This window comes from Prionailurus bengalensis, chromosome C1, assembly GCF_016509475.1.
Source record: "Prionailurus bengalensis isolate Pbe53 chromosome C1, Fcat_Pben_1.1_paternal_pri, whole genome shotgun sequence".
Classification (NCBI taxonomy): Eukaryota; Metazoa; Chordata; class Mammalia; order Carnivora; family Felidae; genus Prionailurus; species Prionailurus bengalensis.
Window position 1 is genome coordinate 209,043,294 of NC_057345.1, and position 21,991 is coordinate 209,065,284.

General features: G+C 43.6%; 1 protein-coding gene across 1 annotated transcript in view; it reads left to right on the forward strand.

The window, feature by feature from the left end:
- Positions 1–2,746: 2,746 nt before the first annotated feature.
- The window catches only part of LOC122479528, a 59,286-nt gene continuing 40,041 nt past the window's right edge, over positions 2,747–21,991 (forward strand). The window contains exons 1-3 of the mRNA XM_043573374.1: positions 2,747–2,921; positions 15,606–15,733; positions 20,634–20,887. Of these exons, the coding sequence (XP_043429309.1) occupies positions 2,747–2,921; positions 15,606–15,733; positions 20,634–20,887 (557 nt within the window). The remainder of the gene's footprint in view (positions 2,922–15,605; positions 15,734–20,633; positions 20,888–21,991) is intronic.

Sequence of the window (21,991 nt, forward strand, 5' to 3'; positions counted from 1 at the left end):
ATGGCAACAGATGGTATTGTGGTGATCATTCTTGCGGTGTATACAAACATCGAATCATTTTGTTGTACACCTGAGACTAATACAATGTCATGTGTCAATTATATCTCAGTGAGAGAGAGAGAGAGAGACAGAGAGACAGAGAGGGAGGAAGGGAGAGAGAGGGGAAGGGAGAGAGAGGAAGGAAGAGAAAGAGAGAGAGAGAGAGAGAGAGAGAGAGAGAGAGAGAGAGAGAGAAAACCCATTTTAACCCCTTAATGGGGGAAACTAAGGAACTGTATGCTGTTCCGCCCAAGGGAGGGGAAACTGACCCAATGTGGACACCGATACAAACTTTTCTGTAAAAATTTGTCTTAAGCGTGGAAAGTTGTACCTTTCTAGGCACATTCCCCCCCGCCCCCTTCACCAGGGATTAGAACAGTGATCTTGTGCTTACTTTTTCAACACTGAAATTTCTGTTGAAATTGTAAACGGGTAAAAAAGAAGAAAGACCAGGGCAAAAGGAATATATTTTATTTATCATGGCTCAAAAGCTCATCTTGTCTTTTCAAAAGAAAAACAGAAATACCTTCTATATCAAATTGGACATGGAAATAAATCGGACTCTTTCATCATTACACGTCTCCATTACTAAACCAACACATTCTGCACGTTTCCCTTACTTTTTAAACATCCGTACAAAATGTTAGAGAGTTGGAATTGAGAGGGAGAGGCGAGGGGTCACCTACCTCAGAAGTCTTGTGGATGAGAAAGCAGGAACCCTGAGAGGTCAGCGCGTTTACTTAGGCTGTAGAACTCCTGCCACCAAAGGTTGGGACTCTGACCCACTTTCATGATCTGATTGCAACCGAATTCAACGGGCCTCTTGGCCGGGGCTTCCACGTCCAAGATGGCCTCTGCCTCTCCAGAGCTGTGTGGTGTAACTCAAGTTTCACAGCTGTGAAGCGTGCAGCGTGCTGGCCACCGGCTTCCAAGAAGGACCATTCCAAAAAGTTAAGCCCCCATGTGCAAGCCCTTACCGAACCTCTGTTCGCATCATCCTTGGCCCAAGTGAGTCATGTGGCCAAGGCTTGAGGCGTCGGGGGTGGGCCTTATGCCCCGAAGACATGAATGCGAGTGGACAAGGAGCCTCGAGGGCCACCAAGGGAATGTACTCTTCTGCACACTCTGTTTCTTCTCTTTCTGTAGCGTCTCTCACCTTGGAAAGTGCTCTGTATTTTACTCCTTTATTTTGTCTGATGTCTATGGTCCGACTCTCTTCATTAGAGCGTAAGTTTCACGAGGACCTGAAGCTTTGTTTTGCTGAGGGTTTTGAATGAACGCCGGCTCGAAAAGATGTATGCAATTAGAATGAAACTCATATCACTCACAACTTAGAAATCTTTCCAGTAAGACCTGAAAGGGTATTAAAACACACACACACACACACACACACACACACACACACACAAAACCAGTGGGCTCAATACTGGGCTCCGTTTTAGGGAGTAACAATCATCCAGTGTGGAAATCACACACCTTTGATCCATCCACCTTTGTTGAACACTACGCTGTCCCAGGAACCAGGGGAACGGCGGGGAACAAGGTGGGTTCAGTGCCCGCCCTCGTGGGGCTTAGGGACTAACGGGGGAAGGCGGAGAAAAACAAGTAAAGGGACCAAATGAGTCTGCATTAGTATACGTATTGCAAAGTAAGCAAAGAGAGGGCAGAGAATAATGGTGGGAGCTGGGGCACACCTGGCTGACAGAATGACATTGGAACTGTGATCTAAAGGGTCAGAATCAATGAGCTGCACAAAAAGTGAGTGGAGACTCTGGGGCAGGAAACACTTGGGACTGCGGGCGTGGGGATGAAACGTGCTGGCTGGAGCCTGTTCCAATCCTGTCTCTGCCACTCGCTGGCCCCGTAACCCTGGCGGCCAGTTTCTTTACCTCTTTGTGCCTCGCTTTCCTTAACCTGTAAACTACGGGGCTCAGAGTAGCTGAGAGCAGGCAGATGTCACACACAAGCCTTTGTAGGCGAGCGATGTGGGGATTCCTCCCTCCCCCTCCAAGGGTGATGAGGAGCCATTTGAGAGCTTTTAGAAACTTTTCTATTTTAAATCTATTTTTCAAAGGGTTTATTTATTTAGAGTCAGAGACGGCGTGAGCAGGAGAGGGGCAGAGAAGAGGAGAGCGAGAATCCCAGGCAGGCGCCTCACTGTCGGGGGAGAGCCTGACACGGGGCTCAATCTCACGAACCGTGAGATCATGACCTGAGCTGAAATCAAGAGTTGGGCGCTTACCTGGCTGAGCCAGCCGGACGTCCCTAGAAGCTTTTCTAGTTTAGAAGACAGTTTTTAGCCGCTGCGTAGAAAGGAACAGGAAGAGGCACGTATGGAATAAATAAGCAGACCAGGTAGGAATGAGTCAAGGTAGGAGAAGAAGGCCGATTTGGACATACAATTGGTGGCACTTGCTGATCGCTGGATGGCTGAGGGTGGGGGTCAGGCTGTCCCACGTGACCCGTAAGCTTTGGGCTTTAGTGACTGGGTGAATACTGGCGACATTTACTGAGGTGACCTTTGCCTGGTTAGGGGATCCCGGGGTCAGAGAGGCTGAGTCTGGGCCCTCAGGACACCTCAGGCTTTGACCTTATGCTGAATGTTGAACTCTTAAAATGTGCTAATGACTCCAGTCATCTTTTGTAAACATGAAAAATGATGTTTCAATCCTGCCCTCGCTCTCTTTTGTCTGGGCTGCCAACGGACATGCCGTCCAGGCTGAGGACGACTTGGAAACTTCAGGGTCACGTGAGCCACAGCCATGGCCACGTGGGCAAGCACCGGAAGCACCCAGGAGGCCGGGATAATCCTGGCGGTGTGCAGGACGACAGGATCAACTTTGACAAATGCCCCCCCCCCGCCCCCCGGTTACTTTGGAAAGGTTGGGACGAGGCATCACCACTTAGAGAGGAGCCAGAGCTAATGTCCACCTGTCACCCTTGATAAACTGTGGACCTTGGTCAGTGAGCAGACCGAGGAAATGCCGTCAAAACCAGGCTCTGGATGGTAGCTCTTCCTGTACTCAGAACAACAAGGTAGGTGCAATTTACAGACAAGGAGAAGCATGTTGCAGGAAAATAGGGGAACCCGGAGCTGCAGGAGCCACACCCTTAACCACTAAATCACCCACCTAGGCTATGATGCTACGTAAAGTATGGGGAACAGTTGTGGCTCCTCTATGAATGAACTTTAAATGAAAATACAACACACATACAAGACAGTATAAAAATCGCAAGTGAGTTATCAAAGCAGATATACCAGTAAACACCCCTCGGGTCAAACAGTGGAACATTAACTGGGTCCCGGGAGCCCAACTTCTGCCCCTTCCCCATCACTGCCCCGTCTACCTCCCCAGAAGTAGTAACTGACTTCTTTGTAACTGACACACTTTGTGTGTGGGGGGCGGGGGGACACAAAGTTGCCCTGTTTGGGAACACTTGAGTCATTCAGTGGGAATTAGAACATCTTAGTGGAAATTGCCTCTAAATTTTTTCAGAGAACCCCCCGTGCCCCTGCAGCGTGCTGTATGGCCAAGTTTGGAATAAACTTCCCTGGAGTTTGCTAGTCATAAGTGGTACAGTCTACCTGTACCTGGAGAGAAATGAAATTTATGTACAGAAGAAATTCCCGAGGAGACACGTTGAGCAGGCATGAACAAAACTGGAGACCGAAAATACCAGATGGAATTAAAGATACGGGAAATGGAGGTCAACTCACTATTAAGGACAAATTATAATGGGCAAGTGTAAGGTAGGGTATTTATGGCAAAATCATTTTCTTAGTTGAGATGTTTGGGGTGAAGGACCATTTGGAATGGTGCCCTATTGTATCCATTTGAAAAGCCACAAGGGGAAGCTCTTAAAAGCCAATAATGTGAAATAAAACTATATAATAAAGTATGTTTTATGTGAGAGAGTAAAAAAGATTAAGGGCTGGTACAAGCTTGCAATTGCCAGTTAATTACAAGCTACGTGAGTGATGAAAGGGACTTTATAATCCGACGCCTCCAGTTTATAGAAGCCCAGACTGGTTAAGCGATTGGAGGCGCGGTTAAGCAGGGCATAACCTGAGAAGGGTAGAGCGAAGGCCAGAGGTTGGGTCTTGAAGATGCGTCACACTATGCTGAACTGTCTTCGTCATGAAGTCAAGTTATATATATATATATATATATATATATATATATTTATATATATATTTATATATTATATATTTATATATTATATATAATAATATATATTATATATTTATATATATAAATATATATATATTTATTTATATATATATATATATATATAAAAGTTATGGACTGAGATCTCAGAAAGGTCATATTCATTTTGCCTACTATTCATTCTTCCTTCATGGAAGACCATGGGACAGTTGTAGTGAAAAATGGTGCCTATGATTTTGCATCAGGAATGTAACTATTCTTTCCTCTTCCTGGATGCTCGTCTTCCATTTCTTCAAAAGCGGGCTCTGTCTCATCCTTTGACCTTAGTTCCTAAAAGCTGTACCTAATTGTTCTCGATTCAGCACTCAGTGGATTTACTTACTTAATCAATATTTATGTTATGTATTTTTTATATATTTTTTTTCAACGTTTATTTATTTTTGGGACAGAGAGAGACAGAGCATGAACAGGGGAGGGGCAGAGAGAGAGGGAGACACAGAATCGGAAACAGGCTCCAGGCTCTGAGCCATCAGCCCAGAGCCCGACGCGGGGCTCGAACTCACGGACCACGAGATCGTGACCTGGCTGAAGTCGGCCGCTTAACCGACTGTGCCACCCAGGCACCCCTGTTATGTATTTTTTAAATGTTTATTTATCTATTTTAAGAGAGAGAGTGAGCATGAGTAGGGGGAGGGAGAGAGAGAATCCCAAGCAGGCTCTGTGCTAAAAGTTTGACCCCTCAAAACCGTGCGATCATGACCTGAGCTGAAATCAAGAGTTGGACGCTTCACTGACTGATCCAGCCAGGCGACCCTTATGTATTTTTTTTTCATTGCTTGCCTGGGTGGTAAACTTCTTTGTCTACTTCCCCAGCTATAATGTAAGTGCTATGCCATCAAGGACCAGCCTGTACATTTCACTGCAGTAACCTCAGCACTGACAGACCACTTGCCCCCCAGTGGGTGTTAAATTAAGATTGCCTGAAAAGGGGCACCTGGGTGGCTCTTTCAGTTAAGCATGCGACTTTGGCTCAGGTCATGATCTCACGGTTTGTGAGTTCAAGCCCCACCTTGGGCTGTCTGCTCTCAGTGCACAGCCTGCTTCAGATCCTCTGTCTCCCTGTCTCTCTGCCCCTCCCAGCTCTCGCGTGCTCTCTCTCTGTCAAAAATAAATAACCATGTTTAAAAAATCACCTGAATAAGTGAATGGACTTTCTGGAAGGGCTAGGTGGCAACCATACGTTCTTGAAGGCCGTTCTATTGTAGAGGCAAATTGCTGTTGATCTAAAGCTATGCTATATCTTCAGGAATTTGAAAGCCATGTTTCTACAAGTAAGTTTGAGTATTCTTGGTAACTTTAACCATCTGTACACAGCCACACAGCTTGGAAAGTGAGAGAAACTATGGAAGATGACCATCCTGATTATCTTATTCCACTCTTTTAAAAGTCTGTCCAGTACGAAAAGATGTTGGCCCTATGTGCTCAGCATCTAGGATGTTTCCCTGAGTGGGCTCACCCTGGAGAAATAGCGTGTTTTTAAGTGAGATTTTGTTTCTGTTCCCTGAATCATCCTAATGAGTCTGGAATGCCTCTGGAGCTGCCTCACTGGCTGGTTTACCTAAGTGTGGCTTGGAAATTCTGGGGATATATGTGACTCTTCCAGATCCTTTGAGCTGGAGTCAGACTGCAATGGGACTCTCTATGGCATCTCGAGATATCATTAAGCACAGGGAACACTGTGTTCTTCCTCCCTGACCAGCCCAAAGCATGGACAGTAAAATAAGTAGACTTATTTTAAGGTGTATGCACACATGACCATGATCTCTGTGGCTTACGAGGCCACAGAACAACACAGTCAATGGTATGAGTAATGGTTAATCCCATGGGAGTCAGGCTGCCCAAGGTCAAAGTTTGTCTCTATCGTTTAGTGGCAGTATAACTTTGGGACAATGAGTTGCCTTATCTGAACAACTGCCTATCAATATTCGTGCCCGGTTTTTACCTTTGGGGGTTAAATTTCATGCCTATGAAAGTCCCATTCCCCCGAGACTTCTGAGAGGGAAAGGCATTTCTTTTTTTTTTCTTTTTAAGTTTATTTATTTTGAGAGAGAGAGCAGGGGAGGGGCAGAGAGAGGGAGAGAGAGAGAGAATCCCAAGCAGGCTTCCCACTGTGAGCACGGAGTCTGACTCGGGACTTGAACTCCTGAATTGTGAGATTCATGACCTGAGCTGAAATCGAGAGTGGGATGCTTAACTGACCAAGCCACCACCCAGGAGCCCCTGGAAAGGCATTTTCAATCTCATCCACTGTGAGAAGTCACTTGGAAAATGGATATGTGAATATCCTCATTACCTGGAAAACCCTGATGATCAGGTACGGTATTGTTACAAATGGCGCAGAAGCAATACTGCTTCTGGTGAAAGGTATTTGGCAGAATATCCAGGCTTGGGGGTACGGTAGAATTAAGATGGCCCAGATCTCTCACAGAACAGCAGGTACACAAGTAAGTAGGATTAGCCTGGCACAGCGCCAGAGGTATGACTTTTCATTTTGTGCTATTTTCTTACTTAATCCACTGAGTTCTTTTTCTTCGAGCGAATGTGATAATACATGTCGGCCAAACAGTGCAAACGTAGCCGAGACCATATGGCAGAGTATTTACGCAAATACTTTAATTTAAATAGCAAGTATCTGTTGTGAATATATATATATTTTAAGGAGAACAAAGCAATAGCTAAAATACGTTTACAAATAAGGCTGATGCCTCTCTTTTGCATCTATTTTCATTATCTTACCCCCAGCTAATGTTTGTGCATTTAAGAAAACATTTCAGTTTCAAGAACTTTTCAATCAATTGCGAATTTAAGTAGGAAGCTTAAAAAAAAAAACCTTCAAGACTGGGATAATGATTTAGCTCTCGGCTTGTTTATACAGTTAAAAGTAAAAGTTAGCTGCAAGTTAAATGATTCATATCATCAATTAACAGTTAACAGTCTCTTGGGTGAGTTAGTTTAAGGGGCGCGAGATAAGCAGATGAATTGATTCTTAGGCTGCATAACATTTTTGCAAACTATGTTATATTTTATGTAGATTTTGCATATGTCCTTCAGCTAAATCAAAACGTAAGCTTGGATAGTTGATTAACTGCTAAATTGGACTGATTATTTACATGAGACTAACTAGCAAACTATGAATTACCTTTCAGTAGTTTGGATTCTGCTGGCTTCTGCCCTAAATCTTGATGTACTGCTTCATAAACTTGCAGATTACTCTGGATTTTCTGAGCGGGGCGCAATGAAATCACAAGAAATTTTTTTTTTTTGTTTTGAGTAAAAGCAAAATTTTTTACTGAACCGTTTACATTTCGGTGTATAAAATAATATGTGTTGTGGGAATGCTAGAAAATACATAAAGCAAGGTAAAGAAAATACGTTCAATCCCTCATTCAATGGGAATCGCTTTTAAATTTTGACTGCTTTTTCATGTCTTTTGGATATTATTGAGGACATGTCAATGTTACATTATAAGTATTTCAACCTTCTTCCAAAAGTTGGATGTTCAGGTTCCACCCAATTTTTCACGTGTTTGGGGGGTTGTTTTTAGATTTGTGAGAGGCGAGCGGGAGAGTCCAAATACAGGGCTTTTCCTAGTAGTCCATGGACTGAAAGCATGTGCAGCCCCCGCCTTCAAACTGAAATCACAAGAATTCTTAAAAGCAGAAGGAGGCAGGACTGGAGGTCAGAACGGTGCCATGTGAGAAAGACTCCAGTGCCTCCCACTACTGGCTTTGAAGACAAAGGGAGGGGACCACGAGCTAAGGAATGTGTGTGGCTTCTAGAGGCAAGACTGGGCAAGAAAATATATTTTCCGCTAAAGCCTCCAGAAAGGAATACAACCCGCCAGGACTTTGATTTTAGCCCAGTGAGGCCGCTGATATCCCTGAGAAATTCCCAATGGCAAAACACCACAAGCTAACATAGAGGCAAAAGGACACATCGAGCGGGTGTTGACTTACTGATGGGATTCCTTTGGGTTTGCAGCAACATTTCTTACGAGCGGTTGCCTATTTGCTCAGGTCTGGGTTTCCTACCTAACATAGGTAACAAGCCGTGGCAAAGGTCCCAGAATCATAGAATGACAGTGGTGGCAAGACCCTCAAATCTATCCCTCCAGTGCCCTCTTTGACAGATGAGAAATCTGAGGTGTAACTCGGTGAAGGGATTGCCACGATCTGGAATCCCGTTCATTTCACTGCCTTCAGTTTAATAAATACGAATCGAGCTGAGGAGAGGAGATGACAATACCAATATATATGAAACTCATGTTAAAAAAGTCGACAGAGTAAGAACAAATTCTGTATTATCAACATTGCGCGGGCGATAACCATAAATAAAAGTATTAGTTTCTCAGATAACGTAGAATTCCATCATTCTCAGCCCAGGTTCCAGCTGATTGATAGACTCATACTGCAGAGAAATCTTTTGACTAGAAAACCGACTCACTCTGTCTTTGGGCGAAGGAATGTTCTGCGTATTTGATGGATTGTTTGGAAACAGTTTAGCTAAAGCAACACTTGGGGGAAGCCTCGTTTATTGACTTCATGGACATGGAACTGATTTCTTTTTTCACTCGTTCAGAGAGAAGCAGAGGGGCACGGACATCTAGAAAGTTCCTGGGGCTCCTGGGTGGCTCAGTTAGGCGCCGACGTTTGATTTCCGCTCAGGTCATGATCTCTTGGTTTGTGGGACTGAGCGCTGCGTCAGGCTCTGGGCTGACAACACAGAGCCTGCTTGGGATTTTCTCTCTCCTTCTCTCTCTTCCCCTCTCTTGTTCGTGTGGGCGCACATTCTGTCTCTCAAAAATATATACATGAACTTAAAAAAAAAAAGTTGTTCCTGATCTTCAGAGCACAGACATTTGATTTGACCATTAATTTCACATTGCACACCCTGAAGTAATTTTCAATATATATTATTTAGATGTTTATTAACGGTGTTTTTATTTAAGTTATGTTTTATTTTTATTATGGATGCATATATGTAGATATAGTAAAATTATATATAATCTTTTTTGTACCGAGAGAAGGATGATACCACAGTCTAAAGAGAAACAACCATGCCAGAAATGCAAGGTTCTAGAATGTTTCAACAATGCTGTTATTCATGAACAAAAGTGATGCTACCAGCTCACCCCGTCAGCATGATGTAAGGCATGAGTTGGTTTTTTTTGTGTGTGTAATCAATGACATTTCCCAGATCATAAAATTTCACTGTAGAAAATTTGGAAAATAAGAGGGTGAAGAAGAAAAGAATTTGCTCATAATTCTATCACTCAGAGATGAGCGCTTTGGAGTTTGGTTATCCTTTGTGATGTTTCTTGTGCATATTTTTTTTTAATAACAAAATGGGATTATATGCTCTATTTTGGGTTTTTTTTTTATGCTTATTTATTTTTGAAAGAGTGAGAGGAGAGAGACAGAGCACAAGCCAGGAGGGGCAGAGAGAGAGAGGGAGACACAGAATCCGAAGCAGGTTCCAGCCTCTGAGTTGTCAGCACAGAGCCCGACGTGGGGCCCGAACTCGCAAGCCACGAGATCGTGACTGGAGTTGGAGTCAGACACTTAACCAACTCAGCCACCTAGGTACCCCATTTTGTAACATTTAATATACCATGTGTGTATTCTCATGTCATGAAGTATTCTGCAAAAACTCTAAAATCCATATGCCCCTCCATTTATTAAAGCAATGCTCAATTGTTGGATGTAAAAGCTGTGCTTTGCTTTTTAGAATCACATCATGATGAGTGTCTTTGAATATTTTTTGCATTGTTTTGATTGTTTCCTCAGGATAAATTCCTAGATGTGTAGTTACTGGGTTGAAGAGTCTGGGAATTTTCCCAGTATTGGTATGGGGTTCCCTGAACCCATGATAATGGTAGGAACTTTTTTTTTAATTTTTAATTTTTTTAAGAGAGCGAGAGAGTGTGTGAGTGGGAGGGAAGGGCAGGGGGGGAGAGAGAGAGAGAGAGAGAGATTCCTAAGTAGGCCCCATGGTCAGTGCAGAGCATTTATAGCATTTACAAGGAGATCGGGCACACTACTAGCCTTGGAAGAACTTTGAGAACAATAACCCTTTGCACCAGAAACCCTGAATATATATAAATACTGTGTAGAGAAGAGATCTAGATTTCCTTTTTGCATGTGTGTGGCCCAAATAAACCGTGCATATGTTTCTAACAATAGTCTTGGGCTTAAAAACATCTAAATTACCCACCGAATAAATAGCAAATACCATATGTGGGAAATCATCTTTGATCTGGGTGGTGCCCTAGGTTCTTTATATATCTTTTTCTTGCTCAAAACAGCTTTTTTCCCCTTCAGTATTATTTAACAGATGAGGAAATGGAGCCTCAGAGAAAGGACGTTCCTCACATCTGACATTATATGAAAAGCTAGATCTATTCACTATCACCCTCCCCTGTAGTTCTGAATGTGGGGCTCATTTCACACATCAAGTGATTTTTGTGCATCCCTGCCACTATTTCAACCATTAATCCACTCATTCATTCCACACGTATTGAGCAAATAACGGAAGACCGTAGGGATAGACAAATGACCAAACAGCTCGTATCTCTGATGGTTTTGGAGGAGGGCATGGAAATACACAGCGCAGTGCCTTGTGGTGGGCATGAGTAAGAAGGCTTGTGAACTCTCCCAGAGTATCTGACCTCAGCAGTGGGGCCAGTGACCTAGAAGTCTATACCCTGATTTTCAATGATTTCTCTCATATTCTCTTATAGTCAAATTCACTCCCACATGTGTTCACACACTGTTGAGTATCATCACATCCTACAACTCATTCAAGTTTTTGTCTGTTTGTTTTGTTGCTTTTTCTTTTCTTTAGACTTTATTTTTATTTTTTATTTTTTCCTTCCTTTTTAAAAATTGAAATGTTAGTGCAATATTGGTTTTAGGAGTAGAATTCAGTAGATTCAGTGATTCAGTGATTCACATAACACCCAGTGCTCATCACATCACGTGCCCTCCTTAATACCCATCAACCATCTATCCCAACCCCCAGCCACCTCCCTCTGTCAACCCATAGTTTGTTCTCTATCATTAAGAGTCTCTTGTGGTTTGTTTTCCTCTCTTCTCTATTTGCCTCCCCCTTCCCATATATTCATCTATTTTGTTTCTTAAATTCCACATATGAATGAAATCATATGGTATTTGTCGTTCCCTGATTGACTTATTTCACTTAGCATAAACCTTCTATCTCCATCCATCTCATTGCAAATGGCAAGATTTCATTCTTTTTGATGGCTGAGTAATATTCCATTGTATATATATACCACATCTTTTTTATCCATTCAAGTGTTGATGGACATTTGGGCTCTCTCCATGGTTTGGCTCTTGTTGATAGTGTTGGTATAAACATTGGGGTGCATGTGCCCCTTCAAATCTGTATTTTTGTATCCTTTGGGTAAATACCTAATAGTGTGATTGCTGGCTTATAGTTCTATTTCTAGTTTCTTGAAGAACCTCCACACAGTTCTCATTCAGATTTGAATGTTCTCAAAAAGGCGATGTGTAATTTACAAGTAGACAAATCGTTTTTGTTTATGCTAGAAACAAAAATATGCACGTTGTTTCATTATAAATATCATGAGTCAATAAATCACTTGAAGAGCTCATAGACTGTCAAATATCCTTAGATTACATACTGTGAACTTGTCATTCAAAAACTATTTACTGGGGGCACCTGGGTGGCTCAGTTGGTTAAGCATCAGACTCTTGATTTTTGGCTCAGGTCATGATCTCATGGTTTGTGAGATCAAGCCCGTTGAAGGGCCCTGCACTGACACTGTGGAGTCTGCTTAGGATTGTCTCTCTCCATCTCTCTCTGCCCCTCCCCTGCTCTCTCTCTCTCTTCAAATTGGTAAACAAACTTAAAAAAACTATTTACTAAATATCCGCTGTACGTAAGACACTATACTAGTTGGAGTAGAAGTAATAATAATGATGTAAAATGATTCCTGTCACCAAGGAAGTAAAAAAAAAAAAAAATGCCCAACAGTGGGACAGTGTGGCTGAAAGAGATCAGAGGGGTCGGCTTGCAGGAACAGTGACGGAGGGACAGTAGGGTGTGGGCTGTTTCTTGCTTCCTCGCCTGTGCCTGGGGATATCGAGTACGGTTCTTCTGGGCTGAGCTGGGTATGTTATCAGAGCCAGAGAACCTTCAAGATTGAGGGGCTGGGTCACACTGCCAGGTAAGCCACCAAAAGGTGATACCTGAGAGCGAGGGATTTAGAATGGAGAGTGGAAGAGGGGGTAGGCGACTGGGGCTGCAGTTCATCCCACCAAGCTCCCTCTTTCCCCAGCAAGAGAGACTCATGTGACCTGTGGGGGAATGGCTCCCTGAACTTGGATCTTCCGAGAACCACTTCCCTGAGGGCCAGGAGGCGTTACTGTGGCAGCTAGGTTGATGCATGACTAGGGCGCTTGATATCCCTGCCCCTCTGGGCTCTGTAGGGTTAGAGTCCCTGATCCTCAAAGTGGGGTGCTCTCTTTCCAGGCAATGTGGCAAGGGTTCCGTTGAATTAAAGGCCATTGCTGCTGCCTGGCACTTGGAACCCCTTTTGTTCAGTGGTCGGCAGCCGAGAAGAGTCCACATGATAGCAGGGTAACTGACCTTGATCTGCAGAGGGCCCAGGGCTGCTGTGACAAGAGGGAGTCAGGGAGGAAAACATATGGACTCAGGCTGTCACTTGGGTACTTTGGGTACTTCCTTGTTTTCAGGATCCCCTCCGCGCCCCCATCATGTATATCCTAAAAGTTCTCCCCATGATTCTGGGGGCAGATAGGGTTGAAAATACTGAGTGAATCTCTTCCCTCATTCTGTTTCCTTTCTGAGATAACTCATTGTATACACAGTAGATAGATAATGGATGCTATTATTCATCAACAGCAGAGAGTCAACATACACCTTAGACAATAAAAACTCAAGTGCTTTATTTCATCTGGAGAATAACAGAACATATAAAAAAACATGATAAGTAAAAGCCAAGGAAAAAGGAAATTTTTCATCTTCCTATCCCTCAGACTTGTACTTTTCCCCCTTTTTCTTCTTATACTTGCATTTAACAAAATAGCTACTGTTTTCTTTGTTATGATAAACTTCCCTGAACATTCTTTTCTTCTGAAAATTATTTACGTTCTACTTTTTTAGATATGAACTGTCTCTTCTGGGATTAAAAAGAATAACTCTACTAAGATTGATTCTTTCCCCTTGAGACGTTTCTATACATTATGTCAACAGTCATTTCTCACAAAGGTTCTGTATTTTGTTTTCCTCTTTTCAGAGAGAAGGCTCACATATTATTTTCTTCTTTCCTTAACTGTACCCTCACATTGGGTCCTTGGCTTGTGGAGTAAGATCTTTCTAGAGCGAGGAAATTCAAGCAGAAGCCTCTGAAACTACATCTCTGTCCCTGGACAAGAGAGTACACAAAAACAGTATTGTATCAAAGGGTCCTAGAGGGATTAATGCCACCCTTTAGGATATAAAGGATGCCGGATTGGTGTTCCTTACCATATCTCCATTTAATTCACCAGCATATGCCCCAACGAAAGTTGAGCAAGCAAGATAAGATATCTTTGCTAGAACAGATTCATACAACCTCGGATATATGGTATATGGCCATTGATTTGGCCAACACATTCTTTTGGAACCAAATGGAAAAGAAGATGAGAAACAATTTTCATTCACACGGGAGGGATAAGAATATACGTTTATAGTTTTACCCCAGGGCAATGCCAACCCTCCTATTGTCTGTGATGATATAGTCAGAAGAAACCTGCCTTTCCTTGGGGGTCTGTGGTTAGCTGAATGAAGCCCTTCTTTCTCCAGATGTCCATGGCCTAATCCTGGAGCCTGTGGATATGTTATAGGCGATGGCAAAGGGACTTCACCAGTGTGACGAAGTTAAAGATATGAGATGGGAAAATTATCCTGGAGTATTTGGGTGGGAGGGCAAAGTAATCACAGTGGTCTTATAAGGGCAGGAGGGAGGCAGGAGAGTCAGAGTCAGAGAAGGCAAGGTAATGAGAGAAACACAGGAGGGAGGGAAGGAGCGAGGGAGGAAGGAAGTGGGAGAGATGGAGGAAGACCTAGATTTGAAGATGCTACTCTGCGGGCCACAAAGAGAGCTAGAGGTCACGTGCCAAGGAATGCAGCAGAAACTAGAAAAGTCAAGGGCGGGGACTCTCCCCTTGAGCCTCCAGAGGCGACACAGCCCTTTTAGGACATCCGACCTCCCAAACTGTAACATTTGTGCCATTTTAAGCCACTCAGTTTGTTACGGCAACAATGGGAAACGAATAAGGATTTCCCAGGGTGATGGTAGGAAGTAGGGTGGTTTCAGGGGTCGCTAAATTTAGCAGCATAATGACATCGTCGAGGTCCTAAATTCTTTTTTTTATTAAACATTTTTAAAAAATATTTATTTTTAAGAGAGAGAGAGAGAGCGCGAGAGAGCGCGTGCGAGTGGGGGAGGGCCAGGGAGAGAAGGAGACAACATAATCTGAAGCAGGCTCCAGCCCTGAGCTGTCAGCACAGACACAGCCTGACGAGGGGCTCGAACCCACCAATCGCAAGATCACGACCTGACAGCGGAGGTCAGACGCTCAACAGACTGAGCCACCCAGGCGCCCCATCAAGGTCTTAAATTCTTTGTAAAATTTCTCTTTGACATCCTCAGTGTGGTTTCAGCGTTTGACTTCAGGCTAATCTCTTCATGGTGACAAGATTGCTGTTTTGGTTCCAAGCGCCCCTCTCACACCTCACTCTTCAGTGAAGAAGGGAGAATGATCTTTGTGTTTATTTTTTAGTAGTAATGAACACCTTCTCACACCAGCAGAATAGCTTTCGACCTGTGTGTCCGCCGTTCTTTGTATTGACCTTCAAGTCAGTGGAGCCAAAGGAAGCATCGCAAGGAATTGTGTGGATCCTGAGATATGATGTCGAGTAGGTAAGTGACCTTCGAGTCTCTGAATGCTCTTGTCATGTTTGATAAGGATGAGAGTTGGCATTCAGGGCACTCGGTCCCCGGTGAAGCATTTGTTGAGATGTGCGTTATTGAATATTTGGAGACACAGTGACTAAAGCATCGTGCAGGGTGTCCTAGGATACCAAACAAAATTTAATTCAGTCGAAGTGCTTATCAGTGAGTGGCTGTGGAAGTGCCCATTACCTTAAAAGCTCGGAATCTTCTTTTGAAAGCGCTGAAGGCAAGCTTCTTTTTAAAACGACCCAAAGGTACTTATTTGCCTCTAACGAAGACTTTCTCACCGTGATTGTTGCTCCATAAATAGATTTCATTGACCTTATTCCATTTAGGAGCTTATTCCGTTAATTACACCCCGTTTTGTTCCGAGGTCCCGCTGAGCAGCGAGATGGCGCGGTTCTCTGACACATACATGGTCGTCTTTGTAGAAACTTGGGTGAAAATCTTCACCAGGGTGGTGGTAACCTCATCAAGGCTCCTCTGCAGCTCAGCTCGGCAGCTCTGTAAACCATCCCTGGGCAGGGGCGCGGGTTGGGGGGGGGGGGGGAAGGGGGCAGGGGCGCTGCAGGGGTGGGTCCCTTGTGGAAGGAACGCAACTGACGTGAAATAGCTCAGGGTTAATTGAAACCTTTTGAAGTTGCCCCAGGGTTCACACAAGAAAGGAACTCTTTAAGGATGCATGCAACGAGTAGATTTCAAAAGCCAGGGCTTTTCTTCTGGGGGAGAACGCTGGGATCCTGTTCAGTCCTACTGCGTACATTCTCTGCAGCCACGGAACAGAGACAGAAGGGCAGAGTTCATCAAGGACAAAAGTGAGGTGCGGTGGAAAAGGTACTGGCCCATGACTTGGGAGACGTGGTTTCCAGGTGTGGCCGGCCCCTAGCTCCCTCTGCAGGGCAGGGAGTGGCAATGAACCTCTGCCTAACTTTTCCACGCAGGCAAAAGGCCATGCCTGATACATACGGCCTGTTACCACTACTATGGCTGTTTGAACACTGCGTGCGTATTGGATGCTAGCTACTGCAGTAGGTGCCGTGCATAATTTAGCTCATGGAATCTTCACCTGCCAGAGAAGGTCAGTATATCTCTGTTTTTCCAGATGAGGGAACTGAAGCTTAAAGAGGCCCGGGGACGTTGCCTGAGATCATAGGGGTGTGCAGGAGCTAGAGCTCAGGGCTGTCTGATTTCCAGGCTGGAGCAATTCCGTCGTCAAGGTCTCTGACGGGCAGGGTTGGTCCTAGCAACCCCTCGCCTTTACGCCTGTGATTCTCAACCTTGCTGGTGCGCTAGAATTGCTGGGGGAGCCGTAAAGAATACAGTCGCCCAGCTTCGTCCCCAGGGATGTTGGCTTAATTGGTTCAGGGGGCAGCCTCAGCGGTGGGATTTTCAATGCTTGCTGGTTTATTTTATTTTGCAGCCAGGATGGAGAACTGTTGCTTTACGTGAAATCTCAAGAACTGGGGAGAGAAGGCTGGGAAGACCGTGAGGCACTTTCCGATTTTGGAGCTCCAGTTTTCTGAGAGCTGGCTTTTCTTGGAATGGCCTCTTGAGGGGCTCCTATAAATGTTCGATGCCTGCCGCTGAGACTAGCTTCCGAGCAGCTCTAGAAATGGAAAACATTTGAAGGGGGAAAGAAGTAAATTTGGGGGAGGAACACTTGAATGGGTTGGTTACGGGCAGCGTTGATGCCGGAGGGAGTTTCAGTTTTAAGAGCAGAAGTATCTTGTGTATGATGACGTGATGGCTAGTTTCCATACAATCTATGAACCATCACCAAAGGCAAGGGCAGTGATGAAAGAGGCCACAGTTACTGTGGACTATATAAAATCACCCACATAATAGAGGAGATCATGTAGTAGGAAGGGTGTAATTGGCTCACTTCTCAGACACCCATTTAACTGTTACATGTGACCATGGGCCATTTAGCAAATTACTTTTTCTTTTCTTTCTTCTTTTTTTTAATATATGAAATTTATTGTCAGATTGGTTTCCATACAACACCCAGTGCTCATCCCAAAAGGTGCCCTCCTCAATACCCATCACCCACCCTCCCCTCCCTCCTGCCCCCCATCAACCCTCAGTTTGTTCTCAGTTTTTAAGTCTCTTATGCTTTGGCTCTCTCCCACTCTAACCTCTTTTTTTTTTTTTTTTCCCTTCCCCTCCCCCCTGGGTTTCTGTTAAGTTTCTTAGGATCCACATAAGAGTGAAACCATATGGTATCTGTCTTTCTCTGTATGGCTTATTTCACTTCGCATCACACTCTCCAGTTCCATCCACGTTGCTACAAAGGGCCATATTTCATTCTTTCTCATTGCCACGTAGTATTCCATTGGCAAATTACTTTTTCGAGGGCGCTGCATAGTGTCCCAAGTGGGCCAAAGAGTTATTTATAGTAAAACCTTGGTTTGCGAGCATAATTTGTTCCAGGAACATGCTTGTAATCCCAAGCACTCGTGTATCAAAGCGAATTTCAAGAACCATCGGCTCACTTGTGATCATGTGACATTTCGCGTCACCTACTACTTGTACTGCAAGCCATCGCTCGCTTATCAAATTAAAATTTATTAGAAGGGTTTGCTTGTCAAAATAATATAAAAACAGCAAGAGACTCTTACATATGGAGAACAAACAGGGTTGCTAGAGGGGTTGCGGGAGGGGGGATGGGCTAAATGGGGAAGGGACATTAAGGAATCTGCCCCTGGAACCATTGTTGCACTAGATGCTAACTAACTTGGATGTAAATTAAAAAAAAAAAATAAAGTAAGTAAAAATTAAAAAAAAAAAAAGAAATGTTTGCTCATCCTCTGGGACACTCGCAGAGCAAGTGACTCGCAATCTAAGGTTTCACTGTATTTACTTCTGAGCTATTTGTCCGCTCTCCGGTTCTTCAATGCTGAATGTTTTTCTTGTTTCAAAGAATGGGCTTTGTTGGACAACATGGTATTTCAAGAATCTTCTGGGTGTTTTAGAGAGTGAAATTTTCTCCTACTTGGAAAATCTTGCTTGCACCCTTGTCTTTCCATCAGAAGTGAGTTCCTGGTCCGAAGTATCCCATTGTGAGTTAAAAATTCTCAAAGCTAAGGGGGAAAGGAAAGGAGAAGGGTATGGGCTTAGGAATCAATGTTGGATGGAATTGGGGACAGTTTTCATGAATGAATGAAACTATGACTGATAATTGTGTTCCCTAAAGAAGAGGGATGTTGTGTTTCTTGGGATGCTTTTAACAAAGAGGGTATATATAGGTGGTCTTCATAAATTGGTATTGAGCAGAGAGTAGGATGATTTTTTTTTTTATCAGTGTTAACAATAGGCTTCTAGTTGGTCCTCAGATTTAGATATCTCAAGTGTAAGAATTTTGAAGTGACTACAGGAGGAGAAATCCTAGTGAAAGGAAAGAGAAAAATGAGAAGCTTTTTCTAGAATGAAACCTGAGTGCTACAGAGAATTATCTTTTAGTAAAACCTGGCCGGGAACACGTTTAATCTGTGTCTCAGTTCAGGGTGAATTGCGTGTCAAGTTCACCTTTCAGTGTAGTTTTAATAATGTCAGACTGTTACGTATGTATGTACGAGACTGGATAAATTCAGTCTTTCTCTGCTCAGCTTTTAGAAAACTAATTGTGAGCAGATTATAGTAGTCATGAAATATTTTGACTGCCTCTTGGCACTACAGGCAGAAATCAAAGGCAGAAATCAAAGAACGAAAGCTACAGTAGGTCTTTTATTCATTCCTGTGTGAGAATGAGTTTTCTCCAACTATGCACATGCTATCTCAAACACAGCTGGAATGAAGGAATATTTCCCTGCATCAACATTTAAAAATTAAGTGTTGTGGCAGGCGGCAGAACTCAGTCTCTTAAGGAACGACTATCACTGAATGTTATTTGCTGATTACTGTAGCCACAAACGTCTCTCCCAGACTGTTTAAGTTGTATGGATGGTGTTTTCCACCATCAGCAGGTACTATTGTGTTTTGCTGTTTGTTTTTGTGGCAAAAACGTCAAGCTCATTGGTTGTACCTGCCAGGATTCTTAGAGATTTCTAAGATCTGTCTTCTACAGGATAAACTAGAATTTGGATCAAGGAATAAAATGAACTCCATGCTTCACACTGTCCCTGAACACAGCTATATTTCTGACTAAGGGTATTCTAGATTCCCAGCTTGGGAAGGAGAGGTAGCTCAGGAAATTGGGAGTAGACAGAACCGGGTGCTCGAAAAATTGCCGGGACTTTCCATTGGATTCTGAAAACATTGTTTAGGGCTTCCTCTGTTTCAACATGCTTATTTGTTTCTTTAAAAGTTTTTTTTTTTTAATGATTATTTATTTTTGAGAGAGAGAGAGCGAGAGAGCGAGAGAGCGCGTGACAGAGTGTAAGTGGGGGAGGGGCAGAGAGCGAGAGAGACAGAATCCGAGGCAGGCTCTGGGATCTGAGCTGTCAGCACAGAGCCCGACGTGGGGCTCGAACCCACGCACCGCGTGATCATGACCTGACCTGAAGCCAGACACTTAACTGGCTGAGCCACCCAGGTGCCCCTCGACATGCTTGCTTGTTGGAAGAGGTTTGCAGGAGACCGTATTTATGAAAGCCAATACTTCTGGCAGATGCAGGTGTACCTTGATAATAGATTGATGTAGTTGTTCACCTTTGGCTTTCCTCACTCACAATCATTAATTCATGCCATTATTGGCAGTGTAGGTGACCATTAACAATTCATCATGGGACAGTTTTTGCTTCCTTCTTCTTCTTTCTCTTGGTTTTCCTCTTCCTTACAGGTTAAAGTGCCGGCCTCCGAATGCTACGGAAGCGTCTTGCTGTCCGCCTGTTAACCCGTGACTCATCAACTTGACTAAGAGAAAATCAAAAGCTAGAAGACACAACAGCTAGAAAGTGCACGGGTAAATTTTTACCAATATAACACGCCTTGATTTAAAATTAGACATGTGAAGGGGCGCCTGGGTGGCGCAGTCGGTTAAGCATCCGACTTCAGCCAGGTCACGATCTCGCGGTCCGTGAGTTCGAGCCCCGCGTCAGGCTCTGGGCTGATGACTCAGAGCCTGGAGCCTGTTTCCGATTCTGTGTCTCCCTCTCTCTCTGCCCCTCCCCCGTTCATGCTCTGTCTCTCTCTGTCCCAAAAATAAAAATAAAAAAAAAAAAACGTTGAAAAATAAAATTAGACATGTGTTGGGAGTCTGTGTTTGGGATGGAACAAAGTAATACTGTCCTGTATTTGTTTAGTGCTTTATGCAACATATCTATGGACACAATCTCATTTGATCTTTGGCTACCCTGGACATTGAGCTCATTGAGATCGTCTTTGCTTGCCGAGAATGACTCAACAAATGCAGTGGGGCGGTACAGAACTCTTACAGGAGGAGCCAGCAGATACGGGTTCGGGCTTTGCTGCAAACTGTTGCTTCAGACCGGTGGAGTAGCTTCCCTGAGCTATACTTAACTCTTGGAAGTTACGGTCCCGAGCCACAGTTGTGTTGGAAAATTCTGGGATCCTGTGACTTTAGAAACTTCTTTCCTCCCCAAAAGGAAGAAAAGTCAACCAGATTGTTTGCTTCTGCTTGTATTATTATTCCCCCACCCGCCCCCCTCAAAAGTTCTAGGTAAGTGGAAGATGTGAAATAAACAAAAATATATAATGAAAAAAGTTTTAAAACGCAGCTCATGCGTTATGTTTTGGTTCTGTGAACGAGTATGTACTGACTCTGGAGTAGGCAACATTTTTGTCTTTGTTTTTGTTTATTTTTTATTTGTTAAAAATGTGTATTTATTTTGACAGAGAATGAGAGAGAGAGAGTGCGTGAGCAGGGGAGGGGCAGAGAGAGAGGGAGAGAGAATCCCAAGCAGGCTCTGCACCGTGAGCACGGAATCTGACACAGGGCTCAGTGTGGGGCTTGATCTCATGAACCATGAGATTATGATCTGAGCCCAAATCAAGAACTAGGTGCTCAACCGACTCAGACATGCAGGTGAGGCTACGTTTTTGTGATGATACAGAACTTCCGCCTTTTTAGCTGAGTAGACTTTACTCCTTCCCTCTTATCTCCTTTTCCCAAACTTAAACTTCTTTTCCCTTTCTATTTGCCGCATTGTAGCTTTCTAGATCCACTTTCTTGATTTTTTTTTGTTTATAAAGTTTTAATTTTAACTTCAGTATAGTATTCTGTTAATTTCAGGTGTACAATATCGTGATTCAGCACTTCATACATTACCCAGTGCTCATCACAAGGGCCCTCCTTAATTCCCATCACCGGTTTCACCCCCTGCCTCCCCCACCTCCACTCTGCTCACCATCAGTTTGTTTGTTATAGCTATGAGTCTGTTTCTTGGTTTGTCTCTCTCTCTCTCTCTTCCCCCCACCCCTTCTCTCTTTCTCCCCCCCCAACCCCGCTTGTTTTGGATCCCTACGTTTAAGAAATTGATTTTTAAGACAGAAGTTGAAATCTGGTATCCTAGATGGTCCCTAGACATACTGTGTTTGGTTTTCATAATGTTTTAAAAACGGAACACATTGCCAGTATTTATGAAGCGGGAGAGTGGCTGAAGCTCCCTGTGGCTCTTTTTTTTTTTTTTTTTTTTGGTAAGCATGTTTTGAAAATTTGAGTATCGTTAATACACAATGTTACATTAGTTTCAGGAATATAACTTAGTGATTTGACAAATTTATACATTATGCTGCGTTCCCCACAAGTGTAGTTACCATCCAT